Source organism: Ovis canadensis, chromosome 1 (genome assembly GCF_042477335.2).
Source record: "Ovis canadensis isolate MfBH-ARS-UI-01 breed Bighorn chromosome 1, ARS-UI_OviCan_v2, whole genome shotgun sequence".
NCBI lineage: Eukaryota > Metazoa > Chordata > Mammalia > Artiodactyla > Bovidae > Ovis > Ovis canadensis.
The window spans coordinates 28,967,950-28,991,463 of NC_091245.1; the positions used below are offsets into that span (position 1 = coordinate 28,967,950).

General features: G+C 46.1%; 1 protein-coding gene across 2 annotated transcripts in view; it reads right to left on the reverse strand.

The window, feature by feature from the left end:
- GLIS1 (GLIS family zinc finger 1) overlaps window positions 1-15,268 on the reverse strand; it is a 247,793-nt gene extending 232,525 nt beyond the window's left edge. The window contains exons 1-2 of one of the 2 annotated variants that reach the window (XM_069592162.1): window positions 15,167-15,268; window positions 13,879-14,182 (exon numbers count right to left, since the gene is read on the reverse strand). In XM_069592162.1, coding sequence (XP_069448263.1) covers window positions 13,879-14,182; window positions 15,167-15,265 — 403 coding nt within the window. In that variant the 5' untranslated portion in view covers window positions 15,266-15,268. Of the gene's footprint in view, window positions 1-13,878; window positions 14,183-15,151 lie in introns of both variants that reach the window. The other variant, XM_069592172.1, reaches the window with a different exon arrangement.
- Between the last annotated feature and the right edge of the window lie 8,246 nt (window positions 15,269-23,514).

The window sequence follows — 23,514 nt, forward strand, 5'->3', positions numbered from 1 at the left end:
GTCGTCTCTTTTATTTAATTGTAAATTAATTTAAATAGCCATAAATTCTTCCATAAGAACGCTTACATACAGGATAATTATAAGATTACAGAGATGATGCATTTTAAAAAAGAGAGACGACCCAACGTCTTGTAGCACGCAAAAGATGATCACGGCAGGATACTGAAAATGAGGAGGGGGAAGAGAAGGAAGGTCCCCAGCCACCCCCTAGCCTGCACCAACCTGGCCGATATCACACAATGGGAACCTACTCGTCTCCATAGCTCCCTGGCCAACAGCTCTGTTGTATTCTGGGTACAAAGCAGCCAGAATCATTGAGAGAATAAAAGACTGGGATGAGTGAGAAGGGAAGGGTGTGGGTCTGGGAGAGGAGAGACTCTGAAGGGGTTGCAAAAGGTAAACTCTGGCCTTTTTTATCGCCAGAGATAAGGAGAGAGGGTATTCCCTCCAAGACAAAAGCCTATGCAAGCAGGGACTAGCAACAGGTACAGGAAAAGAGCTAGCAAAGGCGTCCCCAACCCCAGGACTGGGTAACCCGTGTGGCTCCACCACCAGTGTCCAGAGCAGAAGGCTGCTCTGCACACCCATGTTCCCGCCCGTCCTCAGATTCTCACACTAGGCTTGCAAGGGGAGCTAGCTAGCAAATATTTCCATCTTATAAGCTGGCAAACCAAGGTTCTGTGAGATCATCCGAGGTCACAGGTCTCAGACTGTCTGGAGCTCAGAAGTCTGCTAGTCTGCTGAGGACAGTGAGCCAGGTGATGAGTTGGTGAAGTCACACAGATGAGGACTGGAGACCTGGCCAGGCTGGGAGGGAAGCTACACACACTGTCGTCTTGCCCTGCTGACTTCGAGCTCAGTGCAGGTAAGGCCTCTGTGTGTTAGACCACGATGGTGTCCCAGGGCCCAATCAATACCTGGGACATAGTAGCCATTCAATATACTGATGAACAGACAAAGCAACAACCAAACCCAGATTATAGCCCATCTGTTTTCAGGATACTTTCCCACGCGTGTGGGCGCTCAATCGTATCCGACTCCTTGTGACCCCCATGGACTGTAGCCCACCAGGCTCCTCTGTCCATGGGATTCTCCAATGGAGAATACTGGAGTGGGTTGCCATGCCCTCCTCCAGGGGATCTTCCAAACCCAGGGATCAGACCCACATCTCCTCCGTCTCCTGCACTGGCAGGCAGATTCTTTGCCATCAAGCCACCTGGATAAAGCCAATACTTCATTCCCTGTGCTCCTGACAATTGGCCAGGCAGAGATCACTGTCCAAGGCTCAGACATACAGAGCCACTCTGGGTTGCTGTCCTGAAAATCTGCTTGGGGAATTGCCCAGGAAGCCACATGTTGACTGCAGAAGGACAGATTAACTCCTCTGGGGACCTGCATTCATTCTCTTCTCTCGTCCACACTCCTCCGGCAAGTCGGAGATACAGTTATTACAGACCCTGTTCCACAGAGCTCACAGTCTCGTTGGGGAAGAAGCATCCATAAAAGCTGCCTATTCAATGGGAGAAAAGTGACAAAGGCAGCAGAAGATGAAGGAGAGAAACAGTAATTCTGGCTGGAGGAGGCAGTGTCTCAACCGTGATGAATGGGGAAGATTGGACCCAAGGCATTCGAGTTTAGAGGAGCTGGGGGAAGGTCCAGAGAGGAGGCAAGGTGTGAGAAAGGGCGGGGTGTTGGAGTCAGGCCTGCAGCTACCACTCAACAGCTCCAGAATTTTGGGCAGGTCATTCAGCCTTAGTTTTTCTCATCTGTAAAATGGGGGTGATGATACCTCACAAGGAGTAAGTGGCTTCACAGAATATCTGCTCAAGCAGGGCCCAACAAACTGAAGCCTCCCCAGGGCTGAAGAGCCCCACTGGCATGGGGATGTGGGAGAAGAACAGGAGCACCATCTTAAGGGTAGGAGGTAGAAGCAAGGGAATTCAGCTGGATATTAGAGTTTTGAAGGCAACTCCCAACCCAACTAACCAGGGACAAGGGGAGAGGGTCTGTACCTCCTGACCCACCCCAGAAATACCCACTCCTGCCAGACACCAGAGCCACTGCAGCTTGAATGAATGTCCTGGACTGACCCCAGGGCTGGGACTTGTCAGATAATTGTGCTGATGCAGCCCACGCCCACCTGGGCAAGGGAGGTAGACAGCTCCTAACCTTCCCCCAACCCTAAGTGAAGTCAAGATCCCAGCCAGTTAGATCTGTGAACTCCAGCGCTGAGATTAGGACCTCAGTCTCTGAAACCCTGAAGTCCTTGTTCTTTAATTTTTCCAAATAAAGAAAGAAAGAACAAAATCAGGACTTCCTTGGCAGTTCAGTGACTAGGCTAACACTCCAAGCTCCCAACACAGGGGCCCTGGTTTCAATCCCTGGTCAGGGAACTAGATCCTGCAACTAAGACTTAGCACAGCCAAATAAGTAAATGAATAAAATATTTAAAAAAAGAAAGAAAGAACAAAACACCAAAATAAGGGGGTGGGGTACTGAGACATAGAGGAGAAACACCATCAGACCAAGTCAGGCTTGGGGACCTAGCCCAGCTCTGCGACTCAGTAAGAGCAGTAATAACAGCTCACCTTTGTCACATACCTACTATGTGCCAGCCCCTGAGCTAGGTGCTCTACAGACTCATCACTTAATCCTCACCTTAGTCCCCTCATCAACTGTATGAGACAGACTTTATCTCCATTTTACAAATGAAGAAAACGGGGGCTCAGAGTCCAGTGAACTTGCCCAAGGTCCAGCAAATGGTATAGTTGAGGTCTGAACTCAGTTCTGACTCCAAAAGCCATGTGGCCACCTTTGCGCAAGTCATATGACTTCTCTGAACCTTAGTCTTTCCATCTGTTCATAGCGGAATGGAATGAATAATAATGATTTGGGCAGAGCTCTACAATTTACAAGCTCAAACCACAACAGTACCCAGAGAGGAGCCAGGAAGCCAACACAATCCCTGGGGTCCATCTAAACCTGTCCTGGAGTGGGGATCAGGGTGTATTCAGCCATCTCCACCTCAGCAGGACAACTGAGAGCTGGCTCCTGGTTCTCATTTCCAAGGTTCTTCTTCATCTTAGAGAAAACTGAGTCAGATGTGTTGCAACCACCAATAACTGGTCTTTAAACCACGGGATGAGACAATCTTGAAAGCACCTGGGGCTCTGCCTAGAAGGGAGGGCAAGTATGTGGCAGAGAGTGCCTACAATCCAGGCCAGTCACTCCAGGACAGCATTTGGCCCCTTACTCTTCCGCCTGACACCACTCTGCCTGGCCAGAGCCTAGAAGGGTCTGTGATTATGGAAGCCAACTCCTCCCAGAAAGGAGAGGAAAGGGAGGCCCAGACAGAGAAGACTCGCCCAAAGAATGTGACCCAGAAGAGCGGGGCAGACCTCACGGTGAAAAGCCCCAAGACAGTGCGGAAAGAAAACAGGCTGTTTCTGCATGGGAGAACTCCTTGCGCACCTACTGGAGTCTCGCATGTGCCGAGAGCTTACTATACGTTCAACCCTGCAGGAGAAACAAAGACATCAAACTTCTCCTTTCACGGTGACAGGCTCCTTGAGGGCAGAGACTGGGCTGGACTCCATCCCCAAACCTCCTTGACACCCACTTTGGCCCAGGCCCTGTGCTGGGCACAGCGGTGCAGGAATAATGAGACTCTGCCCTGCCCTCAGGGACACAGTAAGCAAATGGAAAACTGCCACAGGACATGTCCTGTGCTACAGATGAAGGAAGGAGAAGGGTTGTGGGTGCCAGAGGCCTAGCATCACCAGGCTGTGGGAGAACAGGAGGGCTTCCAGAAAGAGGCAGCATCTGAGCTGGGTCTTAAGATTAAGTAGGAGTCAGACCAGCGGAAAGGAAGGAAAGGAAGGCCCTTCCAAGAGATTCGGTTTATCAAACGTTTGCATAACAGCAATAACAATAATAATTCCAAAGTTAATTGAGCATCTGACCATGTGCCAGTCTCTGTATTTAAGCACTTATACATATACAAGTAACTCATTTCATCCACATAAAAATCTTTTGAGACCATTACAACTACTATTCCCATTTTACAAATAAGAATATTGAGGCCCAAAGAGCTTAATAACTTGCCCAAGATCCCCAAGTTGGTACCTAGAACCAGAGTTCAAACCTAGTGGTCTGGTTCCACATTACAGCCCCAACCAGCACCTTATATCCTTCTCAGATACATATTTTGTGAGACAAGGTGCTAGACATAAGGCTATAAAGACAGATATTTGAATATTAACTATTTTATATTCTAAAAATGACTTAAAGAGGCACACAAATGAATAAAAATAAGCTCACAGTGTTTAAGGACGGAAGGACACATAAAGAGAAAATTCCAGGTTCAAAGCTTCATAAGGAAAAGTCTGATGCTGCTGAAGGACAAGCAAATAAGACTTTAGGAAAAGATGGTAAACTTTCCTGGTGGTCTGGTGGTTAAGAATCCGCCTTCCGATGCAAGTTCAATTCCTGGTCAGGGAACTGAGGTCCCACAAGCCTCAGAGCAACTAAGCATGAGTATTACAACTACTGAGCTCACAGACCACAACTAGAGAGTCTGAGTGCCACAACAAAAGATTCCACTGATGCAACGAAGCAACAAAGACCCGATGCAGCCAAATGAATCAATTTAAAAATAAATAAATTCATTTCCTTTAAAAAAAAAAAAAAGGAAGAGATGGAACTGGATTGGCCGGAAGGCTTCGGACACCAGACCAAGGTGCTCAGATTTTTCCCTCAGTCAACTAGCTGCTAATCTATAAGCCACGGAGAAGGCAATGGCACCCCACTCCAGCACTCTTGCCTGGAAAATTCCATGGACTGAGGAGCCTGGTAGTCTGCAGTCCATGGGGTCGCAAAGAGTCAGACATGACTGAGCGACTTCACTTACTTACTTAATCTACAAGCCAAGATATGATTTCAGGGGAGAGCTTGAAAGCGTGTGCCAAAGACTATCTCTAGAACAAACCGATATCACTACAGATATGTGAGTGGTTGAGAAAATACGAATCTCTTTAAAACAGCCCTTAAAACTAATAACCACCAGCTATCTTTTCCACCAGTAGATAAAAAATAACACCTATCATAGGGGATGGATTTTTGTCCTTATGTTTAGAAAACCTGGGATACCCTGCTGTCAGGGATGGGAAGTAACAAGAAGGCTTTAAGCAAGGAACTCTTTGGGGATTGAAGGTCTGGGAATTTTGCCCTCCACCCACGCCTATACCTCCACCTCTCCAGGCTAGAAATCAACCATCTGAAGTCCCAAAGATGAGCTGAGCCCAGCCAAAAGCCCCAATGCAGAGACATTCTCACAAAGAGAGCTACGTAAGTACAAATGACTGTTTGATCAATCATTTGGCCTCAGCGTGGGATTTGGTTAGAATTAAAGCCATCTGGTTGGGAGGGGGAGGAGACAAGCAGGCGGGAAAATGACCCACCCCCTCCCCCCAAAAAGCATTGTTAAAATATAACGGGGGAAAAACAGTAAAGTCTCTGCTGTTATTTCAGCCTAAGCCACTTAATCCTTCAGCACATAAAGCAACTTATTTTATGACCTTTTCCCTTTAAAAAGTAAATCAGAAGACGCTGCCTTGAATTCAGATATCTCTGAAACACACTACTCATCCCTCCCAGTGAAATATCCTGTTTCATAAACCTTCTTCGAGATACTTGAAACTGCAGATCACTAAATGCCTAGCTTTAGGCATCTGACATTCCAGAGAATTAATATTTAAACTTATTATAGGAAAAAAGAATTGAGTTTGGTTGAAGCATGAAATATTTAATAGTGTCTCCAAATTAGAAACCCTATTTTGTTTCGCGTTGGAAATGCCAACGTTATTACCTGGGCTTTGCACTCAAATAAGATAAAACGCACGGGCGGTCTTGAGATTAAACACACAATTACGGCCGTTTTCTCCAGAGAGAAGGAGAGCGAGACAGGTTTGGGGAGTGGAAGCGATTGGGTTTCATTTTTACGATACACTTAAAATTATATTATCATTCTCTGCCTGGAGGGTTGGACTTGAGAGGGTTGAAGCTACTTAACCACTGAAAACTGTGTCAAGATCGGTGAATCCACAGAGCCCTATTCACAGGCTGGTGAAGCCGTCTATGTCTTGGAACGGGCCCGCTGCTGGGCAAAACCCCGGGAACTTTCTCTACTCGCTAGGACAAAAGTATTAAGTGGTTTGGGATAAAAATTAAGCTTCAATTGACACAGTGGATCCTGGCAGCCTCTGCCGGCACGTGTAATTTATTTACAGGGTTGGAAAGTCGGCAAAATACATCATCAACTCTTACACAAACTTCTATTAGGTATTAAATACCCAAGCCTCAGAGAAGTAATTCATATAGTCCAACAACGTTCCAAAATAAACCCAATCTCCAGCCCTCCGGAGAGCTTAAAACAGCAAATGGGATCTGTGTTTTTAAAGCCGAGTTTATAATACTCCCTGGTTTCTTGCTAAAGCTTTGCCATCAAACCTGTTACTTAAAAACAAAAGCAACAACATTTAAGAGAGTAATCCGGTTGCTAAAAAGGACATAAATAGGAAGAGGCTGAGCCACAAGGCAACCAGGCCATTCTTGACACCCCTTCCGGCTCTTGCTTTCAGACCCAGGGTCGACATCTAAAGGCAAAGGAGCTTTGGGCAAGCCTACAGCCGCCTACAATTTCCACTTCAGAAAAAATAGGACCCCTTGAGAATGTCCACGTTCACATACATTCTCACAAACACATACACACCCCCTTGCAAGGCCACAGACTCAAGCCAGCAGTGGGACCTCTTCCTTCCAGAGAGGGGCATTTGACTCATTCATCATTTGACACAAAAGACCCATTTCCCACAAACTCTACTTCACTCTGATCCCTAACTTGCTCTCCCCCACAAGCCTTTCTTCATCCCACCAGGCGTTTAATAAGAAATAATTAGTTAATAGATCTCCAGCCATCATGCCCAGTGAAGCATGCATTCTACACACCAAGTGTAGTGGGATCATGAGGAATTCTCTTCAAATAGAAGTCTTCATTACCAGCAGAAGGGAGATCACAGCCAGGGCCTGGGCAACAGAGCTCCCACTGTATGACAGGTTTAAATGGGGACTTGAACATGCAGTAACCAGTGGGGTGTGTGCATGCTGCTTCTGAGAGGGGTCTGCTTCCAGGGGCCCTCCAGTTTCAGGCTCCTTGCCTGAGGACCCCCATGTCACAACTGGGAGCCACTGTCCTTTCCCCATTTCTGCAGCAGAGAGTAGCTGGGAGAGCCCCAGTGGAGGCAGAGTCTCCCCTTAAAGTCCCATTGCTGTTTTAAGCTCACCTCAGCCTGAGAGCTGAGACTGCAGTCTGCCTGAGGGACTGGTTGTCTGGACCTGCCTATGGCCTTCCACTGCTGTCCCCCAGGGTTCGGAGAAACACGCTAGAGCCACCGCGACTCTTAGCTGCTGCATGGGTTTTAAAAGCTGTAGTTGAGAGCCCTGTGCTCTAGAGTAGCGGTCCCCGGCCTTTTTGGCACCAGGGACCTGTCTTGTGGAACATGACTTTTCCACAGACCGGGAGAAATGCAGGGTGGTTTGGTGATGATTCAAGCGCATTACATCTACTGTGCACATTATTTCTATCATTATTACATCAGCTCCACCTCAGATCATCAGGTATTAGATCCCGGAGGTTGAGGACCCCTGCTTCGGGGGAAAGCACCGGCTTTGCTGTCAGACAGAGCTGGGTTCAAATCCCAGGCTCTACTATCTACTTTCTGTACAGTGAGTCACTGCATATTAAATATGGAGCTCACTGTTTACACAAATTGCTCAACTTTTCCAAGCCTCATTTCCCTGATCTGTAAATTCAGAATAATGCCTCCTTTTCTCATAAGGTTACTGGGCTTTATTAAATGCAATGACAGCTATGAACTGCTTGACCTGGCACAGAGTAGGTGCTCAGTAAAGGTTAGTTGGCATCTCTTCCTCTTCGGGTTCCTTCTGTGGTCAGCTTTAGGAGTCAAGAGTTCCAAGAAGAGGTCAAGTCGAGAACCAGACCTTTTTCTGTACTCTATATCCTCCCCAACTGCCCCAGCCAAGTTCACATGGAACCCTGGAGCAACGGAGCAGGAAGGGACTATAGGTCATCCCAACCAAGTGCTTCCCATTTTACAGATGGGGAAACCGAGGCTCAGAGCCAAGGGCTGGGCCCACATGCATTGAGTCTGTACAATGGTGTGTGTGTTTGCTCCAGACAGGGCTAACCATAACCACCAAAAAAATTCAGGCCATACAGGAAATGCATTATTCAGTGAACGGACTGAAGGCTCCTCTCAGTGCATCTGACTCAAATGCTGACTTTAAAAACACAGCTCGTAATGCTAACACAATCCGCCTCGACCCACCGGAAACCTTCTGAAGGAATAACCCTTTAGAGTTAAGGGGATGACGGAGAAAAGAAGAAAACAGATGCTTCAAGTGACTTTAAACTAAAAGACCACTGGGTCAGGGTTGTATTTTTTCCACCCCATCCCACCCCAGGCCTCTGTTTTCTTTCAGTTTCTTATAAGGCTGTAGGACACCAAAGCAGCCACAAAACTCCCCCCACCCCGACTCTTTTCTGCTTCCCTTAACTCAGTAACCCAGCTATCAGTCCCGGACTTTGCTTCTAATGCTGAAAGCATTTTTTTTTTTTCATTGTAAACTATTAAGTCGGACAGCGGCTGTTGATAAACAAGAAGTCCGTTTTTAAACTGCTAGAATCATTAGCACAGGGAAGGCGAAAAGCACAAACATTTCAGGAGTTTGCTCTTTTTTCCTGGCCCTAGTATCACAGCTGGGTTTCTGCATGTTGCAGTTGAATTTTTCAAAGCCCAGGGCAGAATTTGTTTCATTTCTTCTCCCCCTTGAACTGAATGTCTTTGTTTCTTTAAACACAAAAATAAACTACCCCCTACAAGAAGAAACAGCACAAGTCTCCAGGTCCAAATTAATTGCAACTAAAATCTGTATTAGGAAAAAAAATTACCAAACCACACATTCTAATTTAACTTTGAATATAATCATAGATATAAGGTGAAGTTGTTGAAGTACTACCATCTCAGCTTCAAAACAGAGAATTCTTTTCTAGGAAACTTGAGAGAAAGAAGGGAAATTATCTTCCCTACGCAAAAGTCCCAGTTAGTGACTGGTCCATTTACAAATAAAGTTGGTATTTATTTGTTTGGTTTTTTTTTTTCCTAATCCTATCCAAAAAAGGATGGAAAACCCCATTCCAAACTTTAGTTTCTCCCCTTTTCTAGGATGCTTGCCAAACTCCACAAAATAAAACCGAGGAAAATGACGATAATTATGCAACATTCAGAACAAAGAACATCAGAATATATTTTTTTAAATGATTCATTGTGCACTTATGCCTGTAATGGGATTTTAACGCACTGTAAAAATAAGTGTGCTGCCTCACTCAGCTTCTCACGCAACTGTAACGCAGGGAGATGAAGAACTTAAAGATGGGGTGAGTTTTGGTTTTTTCCTAAAGGAGGAGATGTGTGAAGGGAAACCATGGTGTATAAAGAAACATGTTTTTTAATCAGAGGTGGAGCAACACAGCCTATCGATATAATTCCACAGCTAAGACAGTCCTGAGACCTCAGCCCAGCCAAGCACTACAGGTAAACGAGTCAGCAATAAGGAAGCGTAAGTAGTTATGATCTCAAGTGCTGGTTCCCTTTCCATTTTGCACTCCAGGTCTTAGCAGCTTCTACAGAGCTTGGGAGGCAGAAAGGGAAGAGAAATTCTAGCCACCCAAGATTCTTTGGGAATCTTTGGGGATTGTATTTCCGCTACATGTCTATAAAAGATTTGTCGGATACATAATTCTTATGACTGTAGACGCAACATGTTCCTATCTTATTTGTGTACCCACACACATACATGTTTCTCTTTGTCTCACTGAGCCTGACATTTGGCCAGCAGGTTTTTCTCCCCCTTATTTGAAACCTCAAGCACTGAAGAAATTTGGATCTGATTATTTCCGGATCACAGGACCAGCACTTTAAAATGGATGAAATGCAAGCAAATTGCCCACTAGAGCCGGAGGGGGTAAATGCTTTCAAAATAACTCATACCTTTCTATTATGGATGTGCTGGCCTCTCCGAAACCTCCCCAGAACATCACAGTGGCTTCTCATTCAAATGAAGAAACTCTACAAGGTAATGCCAACCAAAACCGTCACGTCTTACTCTCCACCTCCAGTCCCTAGTGCGCCTGCACACAACCTACAACTGCATTCCTTCTTTGTTTTCATTTTTAAAGAAAAAAATACATATGCTTTTTCTTTAAGTTACACGATTGACTACTTTGGGAATTTTTAGCCACAGTACGATGGCTGTTTACTAACGGCAGGGTCCACACTGGTCATGATCATCAGCCTTTTTATTTGCTAGGATGTGTCCAGTCTCAGCACACTGTGAAAAGGGTCCAGTGAGTTGTTGAGAATTATCTGGTTTGGTCTGAGAGCAGCAATTCTGATCAAACAGAATCATCTGGTAATCTAAGAAGTTTTCTAACAATGGCACAGATACTTGTTACCAAATTCCGAAGATTTGAGACAGAAGAAATACCAACAGCAAAAATAGTTTAAATTCTCTGGGAACGCTTGGGAAGCCGTCATGAACGCCAGCTCTCAGCCACCAACACACACACATAGAAGGCACTAGTTGTGGAATGGGAAGCCTTAGAAACTGCCACTTACTCTCTGTAGCCTTAAGCACATCCTTGAACCTGAATGTCTTCATCTATAAAATTGGAATCACAGTAGTAAGAGCCAGGATCTGCCTGCAGATACAAACTGCAAAGAGCTTTTACATCTGTCCTCTCAGAACAGCCCACAAGGTAGGCAGGGCTCAGCTGGCATGAGGCTGATGAAAGAACGTGTGGAGGACACAGGCTGAAAACTGCACAGAGAGCGAGCTTCGCGGAGCCAGCGCCACAAAGCCGACCGCCTCCATAAAGTCCAGATGTTTACCTTCTTTCCTTGTCAGAACTTCCACAAGCAGAGTGTTGGGTGTTTAATAAAAAGAAAGAAAAAGCGCAGCATCTGGTAATTTGGCCTTTTCAGCTGTTTGGAATCTGGATAAACGGGACTCTGCCATAAACAGATCGTGATTCTTATTGTAAATGATGACAATGTTAGTCCATGACGTTGCACCAAGGGTCTGTCCGGGAAACAAGACGGCAGAGCATCTGAAACCTGATTCCAAACCAAGCAATACTGTCGTCTCTCTGGTCACCGGGGAAGCACTGGCCGCAGAAGACCTGCCGCTTGGCCCCTCTCAGCTTCCTCTGGCTAGGACACCAGTTAACAGTCGCGAGAGTCAACAATTTAAAAAATCAAACCTTTCTCCCTCCTCGCCCTACCCTCTTTGTCTCAAATAGAGCTGACCATAACGGCGCCCTACACGAATTAATAAACGTGAATCCTTCTTCCTTTTCAGTTTATATTCTTACAACTGTTTCATTTTCCCTTGGGAAGGAAGCATTATTACCTCTTGTGCAAATGAAAAACCAGCGGTTGAGAACGTTAAACACATCACAAGAGCCATCTCCAAAATAACCAGGCACTGAGGTGGCCCTTTGACACCTTATATCACTAATACTCTCCTCAGTCTTTCTGTCTCACGGTAGATTTACAAATGAAGAAACTAAGGCTCAGAGAAGGAAATAACTTCCCCAAGTCCCACGGATCCTAGGTGGCAGGGTCTTACAATTTCCAGCACGGTCAATAAATATTTTTCAGTTGGTATTCTTGTCTTCTGTTTCCAGTAAGCCTGAGACTTGGAGCTAGACACCAAATATTCAAAGGGTTATGAGGTCTAGGGAGTATCTAGGTGGGAACAAGGGCAGCAAGAAGGTTTCTTTTATGGCCTCTTTGAGAAGGTTGCCCAGCTCTGATTTTCTCTCAGACCACTGTGTAGCTTGACTACAGGGGAAAAAATTGCCTAGAAAGACAGAAGTCGAGTCAGAAGCCTCTTCAGGCCTAGGTCCATAAGCTATGGGCTGGCCAGAGACCCCCACCCAGTAGGCCTCAGTTTCCTCATCTTTTAAATGGGTATGACAAATCTGACCCCAACCAGCCTCATTGGAGGCTGTGAAGAAAACAGAAGCCTCTTACAAAAAGCTTAATCAGTACAACCATCTTAAGGTACAAAGAAAGAGGTGATTTCTCCCATTCTTTTACCCTCCTCTGCCCTTTCCAAACACAATCCTGATTTAGAGATCTCATATTTTAGACACTGGGGGCATGCGGATAAAAATAATTGGGGTTTAGGAGAATGGACATCAGAAAGTTGTACACAACAAATGCATCCACATGAAAGGTCTCCAACCAGGGCTTGGAACAAAGGCTATGTTTGGGAGAGCAATTTATTAGGTCTGCAGAGAACTGAGATCTTCAGTTGACAGCTTTTTTTTTTTTCAAACACAAAATGTTGCAAGAGGGTATCTATTTAAGGGAGGATTGTCTACAGGAGGCGGGCAAGTGAGGGAGCTCAGAGCTGCAAATATTACTCATGTCTTGCTGCACAGCCCTCCTCTCTTCCTAGTAAAAGGGAACCTCATGTGCGTATTCCAACAATAATATGCTAAAGCATTTTCCTCCCTATCCTTTAAAAATGACTTCTATCTCTTGGAAAAGAGACTGAATTTAAAACAACAGACAAGAAATAGTGCTCTCCTACAAAGTCAGGTATTTTCATTAAAAAGCAAAAAGTATTTATGTTTATTTCACTTTACCAGTCTTTACCAGTCTTTGAATTAGAGAGGTGGTTTGTTTTTGTTTTTTTTTTTTACCCTAAAGGAGCTCTCATCCCTAAAAGTAAGCCACCCTACCATTTCTAAGTTGCCAATTGATGCTAAAGTAATGATGCCTATAGAGCCATTAAACAAACTTTTTGTCTTCCTTAAGAATCAGCTAGAAATAGAACCAAGAGGTCCCAAACAATGAAATAATAAAAAAAAAAAAACAAAGCTTTGCTTTTTCCCAGGGAAAAAATGTAGATGAGGGGAAAGATATAGTGCCTCAACAATTTCCCCAATTTCTGGTTAATTATCTGTCAGTGTGAAACTTATAAATAATGGCTCAATAATAATTAACTGCAATGAGAAGAACGTGTTCATGAGAATCCAGCCTGGTCACTGACTTTGACCCATTAATTATACTGAAGCCTGCACCTTATACCCACCAGCCTCACTGGGTAGAGGAAGGGTATTACAAACTAACTTTTGACCAAAGACTGCTGCTGAAGCATCAAGTACATAACAGCCATTGTTAAAGTCAGGACTTCACTCAGGCTAGACTACAGATTCATAAAATTTTCCACCAGGAATCCAGAAATCATCTGGTATAATTAATTCCTTACTTGACAGATCGGGAAACTGAGGTCCCAACAGGGGAGGGGCCTGGCTGAAGGCTTCTGGTTTTTTGTCACTGCGGAAGACTAGAATACTTCAAAGTATGCTGTTAGCAGGTTCAGAGACAGACATACTCGAGTTGCTACTCATCCTAATTTATAATAAGGTTTTGACAAATTTCACACAACTTTTATCAGAAACATACAGAAGCAAAATTATGTAATCTGAGCCTTCTAAACACACATCTCCCCGCCAGATAGGCTTACTGAGTTTAAATTAGGTGCTTTCTAAACAGTCACCATTTCAGAATGACAAGCGAGTCCCAGACATCTTGAGAGAAAACTGATGAACTCTGGAGAAAGTTCTACCAAGTGCTTGGGAAGATTCCTACAAAGGCCTGCGGTAGAATCAGACTACCCGAATCTCTCCACGCCCGTGGCCAGGCACGTCGGCGGGGCCATACTTACCCTTCCCGGCGGCAGCGGCGGAGGCCTTGGACGGACCGTAGTCTCGGGGACTCCGGGGCCGGAGGAGGTCGTGGGAGCGCGGTGGCGCGGGAGGCCGGGGCAGCAAGTCACGCGGACCTCCCTCCCCGCAGCCCCCGCCGCTCACGGTGACCCTGAAGGCCATGTGCGGGCCGAGGCCAGCGGGCCCCCGGCCGGGACCTGGAGCGCCGGGGGCCTCCTTTGGCCTCTTGTCTGAGTGCGCCTCGGCCACTTCGCAGTGCATGGCGCCGGGGCGGGGCGCACCGCTGGGGGTCGCGCCGGGCTTCTGCGGTGGGGAGAAAGCACAGGCGCGTCAGAATGAGCGGAGCGATCCCCTTCTGGTCCAGGGGGCGATGATTGAGCAGGTCACCATCCCTCCGTTTATTCCTCCTTAGCGCCACCACACTCACCCTAACGTGACAAACCTACCTGATCCACGGAAAAGTCCCGTCCAGGGCGCAGGAACGCCTAGGATGTCCTTCCCTGACTAGTGGAGGGCCCAGCTACCCAATCTGCCCCCATCCAGTCCTCTTTGGAAGAATGGGGAAACTGAGGCCTCGAGAAGGGAGAGCGCCTGTGCGCAGTCACCCAGTGGGACACGGAGCTGACGGCAGAGATTCCCGGAGCAGGGTACTGGCAAAGCCGCGGAGACTGCTCGGAATGGGTCAGGGGCTGCACACTTCGCCTCGTGGGTGCTCTGGGATACTGATGAGGGCAGGGACAGCCGACTACGCACCCGCAGGCCCGCGGGCAGACCCTCTGAGATACCAACACCACACAAGCTGCGAAAATGGGAGTCGGAGGATGTGTGCTCACTCCCGCAACGTGAACCCATACACGCACGGAGACGCACACTACGCGCCGCGGAGAAAACGAACCTATCGCGCGTGCAAACCTGCAAAAAGTCGACAGCCCATGCACTCCCGCTCCCACGCACACCAAACACACCCCGCAAGTGCACACTCGGGGACAAGACGTGCCATACATTCTACTTTCATACACCAGCTCAGTCAGCAACACTAGTAGCTGCATAGTCTCACGCTCACCATGCGCGAGCGCTGGGTGCCCCTCCACGGAGCCTTGGGCCTTCCATCCTTCCTCCTGGAAAACGGACCCGGGGCCCCAAACTCTCCTTTCCCCTCGTGCTCCCCGCGCGATCCCAAAACTCCCCAATTCACCATTCCTGGGACACCAGCCTAGTCTGTCGGCCAGGGGCCCTCCCCCTTCCCGGGCCGCGGGCCGCACCCCCTCTCACCTCGCCCCCACTCACCGCGCAGCGGCTGCTGCAGCTCGCTCGCGGGGCGCACGGCTCGGCGCGCCTCCACTGGCGCGGCAGCCCCCGCAGCCGCAGCGTCCAGCGGGGAGGCATCCCGGAGGTGGGGGCGGGGCCGCAGCCTGCCTGACAGCCTCTCCAGCCACTAACTCGCTGCGGCCGCCCCGCCGAGGCCAATCGCGGCGCGAGGGCGGGGCCTCCGCGGCTGCGGGCCAGGGCCAGCCGCGCGCGAGGCAGGCCGGAGCGTTTGACAGGCGGCGCCCGGTGGCGCTGGGTGCTGCCCGGGCCCCCCTCCGCCCGCTGCCTATCAGGGATAGCCCGCGGGGCGGCGCTGCAGGCTGCAGAGCCTGGGCACTGTAGTCGGGGCTGGGCCGGCCAGGGGGGCGAGAGGCACTCCGTATCAGGAGAGCTGAATCAACCTGTCTCTTCTTCGCCTCTCCCAGGGGCTGAGACAAGACCCGTCTTCCCTCGTCCAGCGTCAGTTTTCTCCTGGTCAAATGGGACCAGCCAAGCCTGCTAACGTGGAGGCAGTGGAAGGAAAAGTGCTTTCAGAGTTTCCTTGCAGAATACAACCTGCTCCCACAGATTTCTCAGCGGGTCAGCAGCGAAGTTGGGACCCCAACCCAGGGCTTTCAGACTACTTTTCTTAAGTTTCTGTTTCTGTGGTGTTTTTCACCGAAAAGAAACCAGACTAGAGTGTCTCCTTCCAAAGTTAAAGGATAAACAAAAATAGATATCCAGATCCCAGCTAGAAAATACCCCCAAGTGAATCTGTGAATCTCTCTGGGAGCAGAGTCCCTGAACCTCGATTTTTAGCGAGCCCCCAGGAGATCCTGGGCTGGAGAATTCCACAGACTGAAGAGCCTGGTGGGCTACAGTCCATGCAGTCCATCAGGACCTGGGACCTGGTTCCCCTGCAGTCCGGCTTCCCTCACAGACAGCAGTGTTGCAGCAAGTCCTGCCCGGTGAGTAGAAAGAACGCTGGAGGAAGAGCAAGACCTCTGGGCAACTGGAAACAGTAGGTCAGTTCCCATCTCCGAACCTCAGTTTCCCCCTGGGTAAAATGGGGTTAACTCCCCGTGTCAGGTCTATCTAAGGTTACCGGAGGCTCCAGCCAGGCCTCTGAGATGGTGTCTGTATTTCATGTCTGCTTGCCGCACTCCTCACTGTTTGCTGATGATCTGGACCCACTTCAAGAACCCTGCTTGGCTCTTCACTCTTTGAAGAAAGATGTCTGGTCTCTTTGGCCTTGGTCTCACATTTAAAAATGTTTATGGAGCCCCTTCCTACTACACACCCAGGTCAGGTCTCACAACATAGGATTCTACACAGGGTAAGAGACCTCAAACAGCATCCCTGAATTCTTAGAAAGCCAGGACATTAGAATTACCAAATCCTAAAATCTAATTTCCTGTCATTGATTAAACATAGCATCTTACAGTTAGCAATAACAGCAGGAAGGACCTTGGAAATTTTGTTAGGCCCACCTCCACATTCAGAGGAGAGATGTGACTGGCCCATAGCAGTATGGTGGGGTGTGGCAGAACTGGCTCTGGAACCCAGGCTTCCTGACTCCCACTCCAGCACTCTTCCTCCTGTGCCAACCATGATGTCTCTGGTAGATGCAGTATGCCAGCCCCGCCCATCACGCATAGTCCAGGGGCCATGGGCTGCATAGGGCACCTCAAAGGTTTTGCCTCTATCCAGGGACTTGGAGTTGGGGATTTCTGCTACTTTTATGGCAGGAGAGAAAGGGGTAGAAAGGAGTCAAGAGTAGCTCACCAGCCCCTCCAATGCACCACCAGATGCTCCTTCCCCATTCCCTCACTCTTCTGAAGTGCCAGGGCCAGCTTTGGCACCCATAGGCCATGTGGCTTTTAGTAAATCAAAATCTCATTCTGGACCTCAGTTTCTCCCTCAAAAAGCTGGAGGGTTGGGAAAAGATTCCCGGCCTTTCCCATTCTGCCCTTTGGTGAGGCCAGGAACCAGGAACTGAGTTCTTTGCTTCTCTCCTTACCACAGACACACACACAGAACACTGCACACTCAGTCAGAACTCAGAAAATATTTGCTGAAGAAGTCACTTAAACCAACTGGCACTGCAGACAAAGACTTCAGATTTCCAAGATGCAGCAACAACTCATTCAGTTATTCTTTGCTGAGCACCTACTGCTGATCCAGTTTCCATGCCTGAGTTGGGGACATGGAGATCCTGCCTTTCCCTCAGTGAATTCACAGCTCCACCCCACCAGGACAGATGTGAAGTCTGGCAAAGTAATGAGAAGCTTAATCTACTCAATAGAACAGACCACTTAAACGTAGTATGTGGCAGGACCTCTTTGGGGATATACTGAATCCAGGGGGTATATGCTTTTTTTTTTTTTTTCCCTAGAAGGAAACACAAGAAAGTGTTAACAGGGGTTAAAGAAATGGAAGACTCGGGGGTGGGGTGGGGTGGGGTGTGGTGGGAAGCCTGTACTTTACATTTTACACTTCTCTGAACTGTTCATTTTTTCTAACAATATATATTCTCCTCTCTCCCTTTCAACAGGAGTTATTTAAGAGTAGTAGGATTACAGATTTTAATGTTTTTCTTTATACTTTTAGTTTGAAAATAAAATTTGTTAATATTTTAATTGTCAAGAGCAAAACAAATAAAATTCACTTCTCCCTTTTGCAGGCCAGGCAACAATGTGTGCTTTTTTTACACCGGCCAATGTTCCTGCTCAACACACAGACTGTCTACTAGGTAATTCCATCTGTATCCATCTGCCAAAACAAACATTATTTTCTCTTCTCTGACTCTGTTCCTCCCTCCTCTCCCACACTCCTGTATCTGATCTGCCATGAATACACCTAACAGCCCACCTCCTCTCCATCCTTCCTCACTGATACATCTCTTACCAACTCTTCTTCCTGCCTCTAGCCTTATCTTCTTCCCAATCATTCATTTCCCACATGCTGGTCTCCCTGTAAATCTCTAAAATATACATCTGACCATGTCACTTCCCTGTTTAAGCCTCATTAACAGCTCCCAGTGGCCATCTAAATAAAGTCAAACCATTTTCTCACAGCACTTCTTAGCTCTCTCCCATATTTCAAACACCTTGGAATATTTTGCATCTCCTAGAACACAGGACGTATGTTCATGCCTTCATAGCTTTGTATATTGTGCTTCCTATGCTAACACTTTCCCTTTGGTCCCCCTCCATACTCCTTCATACTCCATACTCATTTAATACTCAAGTCAAGTGTCACTTTTCTGCAGAAGACTTCCTTGAATCCTCTAGCTAAAATTATTTTCTTCTTGCACATTCTCACAGCAATCTCTGCTTCATTCTATCTTAGAACTTGTTATGCTGCTTTATAATAACCCATCAGTCTCTCCCTCTAGACTGAGAGCTTTGTAAACCTCTTTTGCCTTTGTAACTCCAGAACCTAAAACAGATTCAGGCAAAGTCAGCATGTTGATTGAATTATTAAAGAATGACCACTACTTCCTTTACTTACCTGCATTTCTAGCTAAGTGCTTCTTCACCCTACTGTGACCTCCCCCCTCAGCATGTTTATCCAGGGGGTATAAGCATATACTCAGCAAAAATAGAGAGTTCTATGTCTAGGGTCTCCTGTGTCCTGGAGACAGGAGGAAGGATAAGGAATAGAAGTGATAGCTGGTACACTGCTTTACCCTGCCTGTACTTCTTGCAGCAAGGGAATAATTAACATTTACTGGGGAAACTGCTGTATGCCAGGTACTATGGCTGACAGTCTCCACACATAATCCATTCAATCCTAGTGACTCTGAGAAAAGGAGAATATCCTTCATCATATATAGGTAAAAAATAAAAGCTCAAAATTAAGTGACTTGCCAAAGTTCTCACAATCAACAGTGTCCGCCTTCCATACATCTATGGCCAATGGTTTTGTACATGAATGCCAAGACCACTCACTGAGAAAATAATCATCTAACAAATGGTGCTACATAACTGGATATCTACATGCCAAAGAATGAAGCTGGATTCCTATCTCAAACCATATACCAAAAGTGACTTAGAATGGATCAACATCTTAGGTATAAGAGCTAAAACCATAAAACACTTAGAAGAAAACCTAGGGGTAATCTTTGTGACCTTGGATTTGGCAATGGATAGGAGATTAGCCCTGGGATTTCTTTGGAAGGAATGATGCTAAAGCTGAAACTCCAGTACTTTGGCCACCTCATGCGAAGAGTTGACTCATTGGAAAAGACTCTGATGCTAGGAGGGATTGGGGGCAGGAGGAGAAGGGGATGACAAAGGATGAGATGGCTGGATGGCATCACCGACTCGATGGACATGAGTCTGAGTGAACTCTGGGAATTGGTGATGGACAGGGAGGCCTGGCGTGCTGCAATTCATGGGGTCGCAAAGAGTCAGACACGACTGAGCGACTGAACTGAACTCTTAGGTGTTAAACCAAAAACACAAACAACAAAAAATAGATAAACGGACTTCATCAAAATTAAAAACGTTTGTGTATCAAAGAACATTATGAAGCTAGTCAAAAGACAACTTTTAGAATGGGAGAAAAATATTTGCAAATCATACTACTGATAAGAGTCTAGTATCCAGAATATGTAAAGAACTCCTACAACTCAACAACAAAAACAACCCAGTCCAAAAAATGGGCAAAGGACCTGCTGATCATCTATATATCTTATATACATATATATAAAATACCATCTATATATCTTCTCTCCAAAGACGATATAGATGACCAACAAGTACACACAGGAAAAGATGCTCAGTATTGTTAGTTATTGCAAGCATGTGTGCTCAGTCACTTCAGTCATGTCCAACTCCTTGCAGCCCTGTAGACTGTAGCCTGCCAGGCTCCTGTGACCATGTGATTCTCCACGCAGGAATACTGGAGTGGGTTGCCATGCCCTTTCCTGGTGGCTCAGATGGTAAAGCATGTGCCTGCAATGCAGGAGACCCGGGTTTGATCCCTGGGTCAGGAAGATCCCCTGGAGATCTTCCTTCTAGAAGGAAATGGCAACCCACTCCTGCATTCTTGCCTGGAAAATCCCATGGCCGGAGGAGCCTGATAGGTTACAGTCCTTGGGACCACAAAGAGTCAGACACAACTAAGCGACTTCACTTTCACTGTCCTCTGGGGGAACTTCCCGACACAGGGAACAAACCTGCGTCTCCGGAATTGCGGGCGAATTCTTTACCACTGAGCAACCAGGGCAGTCATTAGGGAAATGCAAATCAAAACCAGAATGAGATATCACTTTGCATCTATTAGGATAACTATAATTTTAAAAGTTAAGGAAAAAAAAAGAACAGAAAATAACAAGCATTGGCAAGGATGTGAGAAAGTGGAGTACTCACAAATTAGCCACTGTGGAAAACAGTTTGACAATTCCTCAAAAAATTAAACATGGAAATTACTGTATGACCCAGCAATTCTACTTCTAGGTATATGCCCAAAAGAAAATTATTGTGAAAACAAGCCAACTGTTCATCAGTAGATGAATGTATAAACAAATTATGAGGGAAAATATTATATTTATATATAAAGGATGAAATACTAACATACTACAGCGTGGATAAACCTCAAAATCATTATGCCAAGTGAAAGAAGCCAGACACAAAAGGCCGTGTACTGTATGAGTCCACTTATATGAAATATCCAGACTAGGTAAATTCATAGAGACAGAAGGCAGCATAGTAGTTGACAGAGGCTAAGGGGAGGGACCAGTGAGTAGTATCTGCTTAATGGGTACAGGTTTCCTTTCCAGGTGATGAAAACCGTTGGCACTAGGTAGAGATGGTGGCCGCGCAGCACTGCGAATGTAGTAAATGTCACTGGATCGTTCACTCCTAAATGGCTACTTTTATGTTCTATGAGTTTCGCTGCAATAAAAATGTTTAATTTAGTTAAAATTAAAAGATTGTCTGCCTGTGTCCAAAGCATGGACTTTTCACCGCATTTCAAGACTCACGTTAGGAGCAGTCCATCGAAGGGTTTCTGTAACGGCCGTGGCTCTGGTGTTGCCAAGCCGAGGGACACAAGCAAGTCGTCATCCCTGGTTCCTCAATACTACACCTGTCAAACAAAGGTAGCAGTACCTGCCTGCCAAGGCTGCTGTGGAAACCAAATGAGAAGGTAGAAAAAGATAGAATCAGTTGGAAAATGAGAGGTAATGATGTTTGATGATTAATGAAATTCTCACCTCCTCCTTAATTGTGATGGTGAAGTGAAGTGAAAGTCTCTCAGTTGTGTCTGACTCTTAGCAACCCCATGGATTATACAGTCCGTGGAATTCTCCAGGCCAGAACACAAGAACACTGGAATGGGTAGCCATTCCCTTCTCCAGGGGCTCTTCCCAACCTAGGGATCAGACCCAGGACTCCCACATCGCAGGCGGATTCTGTACCAGCTGAGCCACAAGGGAAGCCCCATTTTGGCTGTGCTGGGTCTTGACTGCAGCGTGCGGGCACTTCATTGTGGCACGTGGACTTCTCGTTGTTGTTGGGTCTTGACTGCAGCATGCGGGCACTTCATTGTGGCACGTGGACTTCTCGTTGTCGTTGGGTCTTGACTGCAGCGTGCGGGCACTTCATTGTGGCACGTGGACTTGTTGTCGTTGGGTCTTGACTGCAGTGTGCGGGCACTTCATTATGGCACGTGGACTTCTTGTTGTCATGTGTGGGCTTTTCTAGTTTTGGCAATGGCCTTGTTTTGTGGCTTGTCTTGTTGTGGTTTGTGGGCTTGGTTTCCCCGAGGCATGTGGAGTCTTAGTTCCCCGACCAGGGATCAAACCCATGTCCCCTGCATTGCAAGGCAGATTCTTAATCAGTGGACCACCACGGAAGTCCCTAGAATCCCTAGAATCATCTTATAACTCAAAGATGCTATTTTAAAAACCAAACCAAACAAACAAACAAAAACCTGGAGAAGGATTCCATATTCCATATTGTCACAAAGGGCCAAAGGTGATGATTTACATATAAACTCATATATGGTTAGAGAATAAGAAACAACTTAAACTAGGAACAGAAATAAACTTCCTTAACTAAGACAAGGGCATCAGCAAAAGCAAAACCTATAGCTAACATTACACTTAGGGCTTCCCAGGTGGTGCTAGTGGTACCCACCTGCCAGTGCAAGAGACATGGGTTTGACCCCTGGGTCAGGAAGATCTCCTAGAGGACGGCATGGCAACCCACTCCAGTACTCTTGCCTGAAGAATCCCATGGACAGAGGAGCCTAGAGGGCTACAGTCCACAGAGTCACAAAGAGTTGAACACGACTGAAATAACTTAGCACATAGCACAACATCACATTTAGTGGTAGAGACGGAATGCTTTCCCCCTAAGATCAAGAACACAGTAAAGATATCCATCTGCACTATTCCTATTCAACTTCATACTGGAATTCCTAACAAGTGTAGTAAGGCAAGAAAAAAAATATATATAAAGGCATACAGACTGGAAAGATTAAAACCGTTAGCTGGCAACCTGATTATCTACATAAATTCCAAGGGATCTACCAAAACAAATTCTTCCTAGAACTAATAAATGAGCTCATTGAGGTTGCAGGATATAAGATTAATATATAAAAAATTTTATTTGTAAATACTGGCATTTATTAAACAATTAGAAATGAAAATTTTAAAATACTGTTTATAATAGCACTCAAATTATATACATAAATATTAATCTAACAAATATTCATGCAGAATCTGCTAAAAACTATGAAACTGATTAAAGAAGTCAAAGAAATAAGTAAATAAAGAGGTATATTATGTTCATGGTTTGGAAGATTCAATATTGTGAAGATGTCAACTTGCCCCAATTTAATCTGTAGATTCAACATAACTTGAATCGAGATCCTAGCAGGATTTTTAAATAGAAATCAACAAACTGATTCTAAAACTTATTTGGAAAGGAACTAGAATAGCCAAAAAATTGAAAAAGAAGAACAAAGTCTGAGGACTCGCTATTTGATTCTAAAATTCACTATGTGAAGTCGCTCAGTTGTGTTCAACTCTTTGCGACCGCATGGACTGTAGCCTACCAGGCTAATGCTACAGTAATCAAGACAGTGTGATATTGGGAAAAAAAATTATATACGTAGGTCAATGGAACAGAATACTCATATTCTGTGGAACCCACATATGGCCATATGCTTTTGCAAAGGTACAAAAGCAATTCACTGGAGAAATAGTAGTCTTTTAACAAACAGTGCTAGAACTGCTATACATACATATGTAAAAAAATAAACTTCAACCTATATTTCACACACTATGCTAAAATTAACCACAAATGGACAAAAATGCAAAGCTATCACTTCTA